We start from the raw sequence: 8580 nt of genomic DNA, 5'->3' as shown, positions 1-8580 counted from the left end.
TGCAGCAGCACATGTATCCTACAAATCACCTTTTGTCTATATGCACAAAGGTGTGCAATTTAGAGATGTGCGCAAGACACAATTCACTTAAATCTCAACTCTTTGAGTTACAAATGTGTTCAACTCTGTGCTGACATTGTACCTCTTGCTCTAGATTGTTTTTCTGTGTCAGGTAATTGGATGTTTCCATGGATACTGGGCTTCCAGAAAGCTATTTCTGCAAAGTGTATAGTTTCTCTGCTAGTATAGGGATGCAGATGTGTTCATATTGCAGTTACTGTAAGAATTTCTTTTTTTTTAGCATTAAACACAACGGCGGCAACACAACAAATACATTTTTTGCTGCTGCGAGAAGCTCAGTGTCAAACATTTTGTAGTCAAACATGTACAAGAAACTCTAGTTTTGCAATAGCACCGAAGGCTTATTTTGGCACTGCTATTTGTGCAGCTGTCATAATCCTTTGGGGCATCTGATAAGCATTTATAGATGGCATAATTGATCATTTAAGCAGTTAGTTTAAATAGCTTTGAATGTGACTGAGTAATCCTAAGGCATTGTGAAGTAATAAATATTCCATCTTGGTGTTGATTATATAACATAGCCTTCTCGTTATTTCCAATTTGTCCGAATGAAACTATGACACCTCTTGATCGAGACATTTGAATTAGATATAACAATTTTAGCAAGAAGAGAAAAAAAGGAAAAAAAAACTGCCAATAGCTTTGCGCAACACTTTCTCACCTCTGTGTGCACTATGACATTTGCTGCAAAGAACATGGTTTAAAGGGTGAAGGGAAAACAAACACGAGTGTATCAAATGAACGCATATGTTTTATTCATTAGCTAGCAACTAAAGAAACAGCACATTGTAGATATATTTACCCCACATATTCCTAGTTGTACTGTGTTTTTGCTTTTCAAAAAAAGATGCAAGTTTGCATGAAAAGGCTGATGAAGTGTTCTATTTACAAATCAAAGGTTTACACAGGAAATCACTGTTTCATATGAAAAACAAACACAATCGAATAAGACACTGACTTCACCGTGTCTTCTTTGCAAACTGAACATTTGCACATATACACAGGACAGTCACATTTCAATTTAACACAATTTTGGATGATCAATATTTGTAGTCTTACATGTGACAAAAAAATCTGCATTTGGTCAAGGATTACAAAAATCTGAACAAGAGAAAACAGATTACAAATTTCTGTTATATACAGCAGATCCTGTTGTTCGATTATGCAGTTTCTTTTTTGCAAGATTCTGTAAAAAAATAAATAAACCAAAAATATATATATAAATAAAATAAAGTATGGAATCTCCCACACAATACATTTTCCTTTTAATACTGGATTATCCACTCTTTTGTCGCATTAGTTTGGGATGTAAAAACTGACACGTGTAAAAAAAAAGTTGAAACACAATCAATTAAATGCCAGCCACTGATCACAACACAAACATTTTTTGTGGATCAGTCTGTGCATGTCTGCAGTTTTACATTGTTTTCAACACTGACTCACAGCAATGTAGTCTTTAAAAACAAACCTGCTGTGTAGGTACATGCTTTTTTATTTTCTGTGCAGACTTCAGTTCATTTGTTCTGCTGAATTTCTAAAGCACAGAGACAGGTCAGGTGACAAAAGAATCACAAAATGACTGAACACGTGAAAGGCAACAAACCCAGACTGTAAACAGCATGGTAAACAGCATGACTAATACTGCAGTGTAATATTTGGTGACATGCAGACCAGGTCCAGAAACACCATGTCCTGTAATTAGCTGAATTAAAATGAGAGGTTCAGTGCATAATACTGCATATGATGTGAATTTGCTGCATGTTTGCAGGGAAAGTCACATTTCTAGGCATTCGCTATTGACCCAGAAACTGGTTAGGTGGCGTTATGCCTACATGATGTGTTTAGCTTCCTTTAGAGCATTCAAAATTTTATGCATTTTATCCATTCAATCGCTGCATTCATTTGTTGTGATTTTCAGTCTAATAATGCTAAAGCACTTGCAGATTTTTACACAGTTGTGACACTAACCATCAATCCCTCCCTAAGAAAGAGACAAGCAGAGACTGCTAATTGCAGAAAAACTGTCTAATTTCTTGTGACCCCGAACCGAACAAATGAGACAAACAATGCCAAGCAAATCCACTCAGTATTCCCCTAAAAACACATGTAATTAAAAATATATTACTTTTGCGAATAAATGAATTATCCAAAATGTGGCACAAAAGTACCTCTGAATATTCATGTGTGCTGAATTCCAAATGAGGAGTTATGGGATGTGATAGTATTATTAAATTTTGTGTTTATGGATGCTTTTGGTGACGGAGGGGTGAGCAGTGGGCAGGTTTGCAGAGATTGTCTAAGGATAATCCATATCTATGCATAGTGCAGTGCAAGAGTTTTTGACAGATGTAATCTTTATGTATGAAATTATTAAATCTATTTCTATGGCTATATGCACACTACTACATTGTGCATTTCAGAAAGTGACATCATTTTTGACCTGTAAAAGTCATAGTGCATTCTTTTTTTATATAAAATAAAACATAATAAACCAAATAACTGACAAAAAGCTCGATAACCGTATTTGTTTGCATAAGAATTTGAAGTTACTCAAATGTTTATAATGTATGAGCCTAAGGCCAAAACACTGAAAAATCTGAACTGAGTTTCAGATAGAATACTTTGCAGATATATCTCATTGTATTGTAAATTCACTCAAATGTGTTGTAACTGGGATACTACAGTAGACACATTCTGACAATTACAGTAAAGAGTTATTATAGGTTCAATATTTCACAGGACTGTGTTTTGATGTAAACTATATGTTATTCTTTGTGGACTGCTTTGGTAGTGGTACACGTACGTAACAGATGAAGGTGTAAGCGTGTGTTTATGTAAAATGCCAGACACACTGTTTGCACACATTTGTAACACATGACAAACATTGGCAGTTAAAGCTCATTTTCTTTCCTTTACAATACACCTGAATACAGTTATGAGTATAATGTTTTAGTTACAACATTTTTGAGCACAATTACAATGCATTAAATTTAACTCCAGCCCAACATGCTTTCATGATCATAATCACTTAGTGCTGTCAGGCTGGCGATAGGTAGTCTTTGAGGGATTTCACTGTACTGGATCAGTTCAATACATTTGTAGGATATGAATTATTGTGATTATTCTCTTTAGAACCTCCCAACAAGTGAGCTGCGATTTATGAGTCTCATAATCTGTGGTTTGAAACATTACTTTAGAATTTATTCCATGATCTAATGCATTAAATATTATCACCTCCGAGCTGTGACTCCTCGAGGACTGCATAGCTAAATGGGTCTGGCTCAGTGCTTAAGTGACTTTTGTCTACCTAAAAGGTCAACTTCATGGCTATAAATCTATTTGCAGGACAAATTTGTTTTAGTCCTATGCACGTGTTTCATTTTGAATAAATTTGAAAAGGCAGAACTGGCAGCAATACATGTATCTGTGACAAAAAACCTGGTTTATTTTGGGACAAGTACATGTCGTCTGCACGGTTCATTAGCACTCATAAAATGAAGCTAATTTGGGAGTTAAAGCTCAGTCTCACATTGTTGTCAATGATACAGCTCCAGGATAGAGATGAGTCATATGAGCCCTGAATCTGTGCTTTCTTCTTTATATTTTTAATTAAACCAAACTGTTAAACAAAACAGGGATAAAGTGTTAAGTGATCATTTAAAATGAAGCGTGTTGTCTTTTCTTGCTCACTTCTGTTAGGCATGACTCAGAGAAGTGCACGCTGTAACTCCCAATGCACTGTACTAAAGTTGAGAAAATAATTATGCCTATTTTTTAGGACATGTTACAACTCCTGATTAAAATAGATACATCACAGAAATCCGTCCAAGTCTCTTAAAACTGTGTGAATGTAGTTCGTTTTTCAAGAACCTCCAGGTAATCTGGGTCAATGTGAAGCTTTGCTTTCAGTTCCCAGTACTCACTCCTGTTCGGCTCCACATAAACAGTACTTGGCGAAGTACAATACAGTATTGTCTGTTGTATTCTTTCAGGGGGAACATACTGATGCCTCGCATCAAAGTCTGTGGCATGCTGATTTGATGAATGTGCTGTATGTCTGCATGGCAATGTATTGCTGTAGCGTGCGTGCTTGTCAGGCTCAAGCACATCCCTGTAGAAGCACGGGTCATTTTGGTGAGGGGTGGAGGGCTTGTTAAGAGGCTCTGGAGTGGTGGCACTGTATTCTGAGCTTATTACATTACTGGCTGGCTCTTCATCCGAGTTACCCAGAAAAGCGCCACTCAACTCATCAAAGTCTCTAAATCCGTCCGCTGATTTATTGTCCGCTGGGGTGTGAGCAGTGGTTCTGCATGAAGATTCTGTAGGAGGTGGGATGTACTCGTACACATGTCCGCTGGAGGTCCTGACTTTGGGGATGGATCCTTTTTTGTAAAGGCCATATTCCATGTTGAGAGAGCTAATGCAAGCATTCATTGAGTTATTCTGCTCATTTTGACTCTTTTGACGTCTCTTTTTCATTGCCACAAACAGCCCTGCAGCCACAAACACAGACATAATGAACATGAGGAGAAGGGCAAGAATCATCACAGATAAAGGAATCGTGCTGTACTGAGTGTCAGAGTCCAAGGATGTTTCTATGGTGATAGTGCTTCCAGGAAAAGATTCTTCAGACGGTGGAATCATGGAGGCAAGTATATCAGAGTTATTAGGGCAGAAATTAGTCGTCTTAATGTATCTCATATCCTCTCCAGCTAGTTTCTTAGGAGATCCACAGATGACATTGTTTACAACTGTGCCCGTGCTGAGCTGCTCCAGCCACATCTTCAACTCCAGTATGCTACATGAGCAATCCCAGGGATTCTCAAACAAATCAACTTGTACCAGTGCTGTAAGCTGATCTAGCACACCCCTGACTGGCAGATATCGAAGATGGTTGTTGCGAAGATTTAGTCTGGCTAACGTCAGGCCAGTAAACGTTCCCTCTGGTAAAGTTTTCAGTAGGTTATTGTTTAGAAATAAAAGCTGAAGCTTAGGTACATGCTGAAAGGTGTCAGATGTAACCTCTTTAATTACATTATATTCTAAATACAAGAACTGCAGGCTATCTAATCCATAAAATATATCAGCTGGAAGATGATCTATTAAATTACCATTAAGGTATAGTCTTCTAAGATTTGCCAAATCAGCAAAAGCTCTGTCATGTACTTGGGCTATTCGATTGTTACCAAGATGAAGCAAGTCTAATCCAGTTGCATCAATAAAGTCTGATCTGCGAACCACAGTGATGTAATTCCCAGTGTAATACATCTTTTTGGGATTGTAAGGTTTGGGATTTAAGTCGGAGATCTGCTCGATCTTTCGCTCCTGACAGTTCACGTTCAGGCCAAGGTCTGAAATTTGAAGATTGCACGTGCAGGCTGTTGGGCAATCTAAAGGCACAGGGGATTTGGTCTGATATGAAATAATTTGGCCATAATTTTGTGGTTTATTGGACGAAATGCGAGCTGTGGGTCTTGATTTTAATTTGGCTGACTGTCGAGGTCCCTTAGTGGGTCTTGATGAGGACCGTGCGAACCCAGATGAAGCGAAGGAGGCTGTAAGAGCTGGCGTGGTTCTATAGTATGCATCGGTGCTCAAATGCGGCAGGGGTGGCATCTCATATTCAGCAATGGCTCTCCTCGGGCACAACTCTTGTTTTGAAACTTCATCAAGGTCTCTCCCGTGAAGCCGAAAAGGGAACTCACAGACAACATCCCCAACTAAAGCTGTGTATGATATGCTCTCGAGCCAGGTTTTAAGAGCAATCAACTCACAGGAACAGTTCCACGGATTCTCCTCTAGCTGCAACTCCACAACACTGTTCATGTGCTCCAGCAGACCTGTGTAGGGAAGTACTTTGAGCTGATTTCCCCTTAAGTCTAAGTGGGTCAATGGTACATGCGTGAAAATGTTTACGGGCAGGGCAGATATTAAATTGTCATTTAGAATCAGGACCTCCAAATGTCGAAGTCTGCTGAAGGCATTTGACACAATATGAGTGATATAATTATAATCAAGTTGTAGATATTCCAGACTATCAAGGCCAAAGAAAAACTCTTCCTTCAAGGCATCAATTTTGTTATTGTTGAGATGTAATCGTTTTAATTCCTGCAGTCCATTAAAAGCTCCTGCTTCAAGATCAGATATTTCATTATTTCCCAGATGTAATATTGTAAGTCCTTTGTACTCAGCGAAATCATTGGTGGATAGCTTTTTCAAAAGATTTCCAGTAAGCAGCAGATGATACTGGGAGAAGTACACTGGGCTTATGTCTGAGAGACTTTCAATTCCTCTGTTTTCACAGCTCACTGTAAGCACCCCTTCTCTCTCCTCACAGGCACATAGTCCTTGACATATTTCTCCATAATGGCTCAACATCTCAACAGTGCACACTGACGTTGCACTCAGCAAAACATATGGAATCCAAAGATGCATTTTCCTGCAAATGACGGCCAAGCTCACAGTCCTGCTAAGGTATCCTCAATGTCATCTAGAAATAAAAGACAGGATGATGTAAAACAGGCGGGCTGCGATGAAAGCAACTTCTAAACAAGAGAGCTCTAGTCGGCATGAGTCAAAGCTTTGATTGCTGTTACCCAGAGGTAACTTCTGTCTTTGTGCCTGCTGATTTAAAACGGCTAAAGAAAAAAAGAAAAAGAAAAGAGGAAAAAAAGAAGGAAAGAAAGAAACTCCTTCAAGCTATGTCAAACAACAAAAAAGCAAGGTCAAAGGAAGACATAAGCACAAACAATAGTCTAAATCCACTGCGAGGGGGGAACCCATATCATACTTGCTTGTTAAGACCTGAAGTGCTGTTAAATAGGCTGCCGATTTAAATGCAAAGCTTTGCAAATTACAGAAGATTAGCAGAAATTCTGTATGACAGCGCCTTGCCTGAGATAAGATAGCCTTCATAATTTCTGTGTAACTCTTGGTAGGAAATACATACCTCGCGCACATTGATGAAGATGTAGGCTCGCTGGGTATTTCGGCGCGTCTTTTATTTTTAATCCGTCAAAACGAAATAGGAAACGGGCGCTATTGTACGCGAGCACGTTCGTCGTCACTAATGCGGGATGAAAGAAACGCTGATCAACCATAACTGTCAAATGATTTTTTTTCCCGACCCACGCTGTTCCTGTAGACACAGCTATGCTTGGTCACAAAGTTGCTTATTCTCTCTCTCTCCCCCTCCCTCTCTCTCTCCCTCCGTGGACGCTCAGGCACACGCGCACTGAGTCGCACTCGGTGGTCGGGAGGATGTCAAGTCATTTCATGCACAAGGAATCAGCTCACTGGAGCATTATACCGAGATACAGCCCCCAAAAGATGTTGACCTAAAAGATGTTCCAAAAAAAAAAAAATAAAGAAAAAAATCTAAATATATAAAACAAACGATGTCACCGCGCTAGGCGTGGCCCCGTGTTCAAACCGTTTTTTTGTTATTCATGCTCAGAACAAAACCCTCACCGGGATGCCAAGTTACATCAGCTTTTCATAATCTGTCAATCCCATAATGGCAGGTGGCTTTCCAAAAACACTGTGTTAGTTTTCCCTCTGACGTCCCAGCTGCTATATTTGGACATCACACCCGGAGACGCGGTTGATGAAGACACAGGGTGTCTTGCAAAGTGGTCGACTGATCAGCTTTCTGTCCATATCACTTCTGTCAGTGAGAGGTACGGGGCTGTTAGATTTTTATGCTTTAAAATATTTTGGCAAAATTCAGGTCACAGCATGAATGAACTATCACAGTAATCCCATTTCAGCTCTTTGAAACACCAATGAAGTGCTTATGTGATCTGTGCAGAGCAGTCTTAATAAAAACCATGCCATTGGCCATCACTGCATGAACACACTGGGACTTTGCCACTTTTGGGATATGTAACTATGATCCCACACCTGCCAGTAGAGAGCTTGAAAATTAAAAAATATATCATTATTCTTAAATTATTCTTAAATTTGATGTGATACTTACTCTGTTTGGTGAAAGCTGAATGGCAAACTATGAGTCACACAGAGCATGAGTCATTGTCCTCACTGACTGTGTTTTCACCTAGCTTTAATGAAAACCAAACAGTTCTGGAACGAGTTCTCACACCGCTATAATTAAGAGTGAATTATTCATTTCTCTCATTTTAATTTATCAGATGTAGCATCTGAACTGGTGGCACATGGTGCGTGCAAAATTTCATGTTAGTTTAGAGATAATGCACAGGATAAAGAAAAAGACCTGTCATGGCCTTCTCAACCTGATGCAGTGCCATTCATGTGGAAACATGTCAACTATCATTGCATACTGCTGTATCCTCATGGAGCTATATCCATCATCCTCCCCACTTGGCTCTTGCTCACATGGGAGGAGAGCAGGCACATCAGGGACAGTGCCTGTGGCTCATATTAAAGAGTATGAAGGCTGCATTCAGTGTTCGTGCAATTCATTTGTGCGTCTGTTTCCTCTGCCTTCAGAGGTTTTCTCCTTATCCGAGGCTAGGCCCT

The 8580-nt window shown here is 39.4% G+C and overlaps 1 protein-coding gene across 1 annotated transcript; it reads right to left on the bottom strand.

Moving 5' to 3' along the window:
* Nucleotides 1-814: 814 nt before the first annotated feature.
* Nucleotides 815-7602, bottom strand: slitrk5b (SLIT and NTRK-like family, member 5b). The gene is made up of 2 exons (XM_085249709.1): nucleotides 7031-7602; nucleotides 815-6571 (listed from the first exon to the last, which is right to left on the bottom strand). Exon 2 carries the CDS (start codon nucleotides 6514-6516, stop codon nucleotides 3916-3918), a length of 2601 nt encoding a protein of 866 aa, XP_085105835.1. The 5' UTR covers nucleotides 6517-6571; nucleotides 7031-7602; the 3' UTR covers nucleotides 815-3915.
* Between the last annotated feature and the right edge of the window lie 978 nt (nucleotides 7603-8580).

This window comes from Mchenga conophoros, linkage group LG16 (genome assembly GCF_057382185.1).
Source record: "Mchenga conophoros isolate Kocher_MC1m ecotype Shallow Benthic linkage group LG16, M_conophoros_male_GT1.1, whole genome shotgun sequence".
Classification (NCBI taxonomy): domain Eukaryota; kingdom Metazoa; phylum Chordata; class Actinopteri; order Cichliformes; family Cichlidae; genus Mchenga; species Mchenga conophoros.
This window is presented reverse-complemented; position numbering and strand designations above follow the sequence as displayed.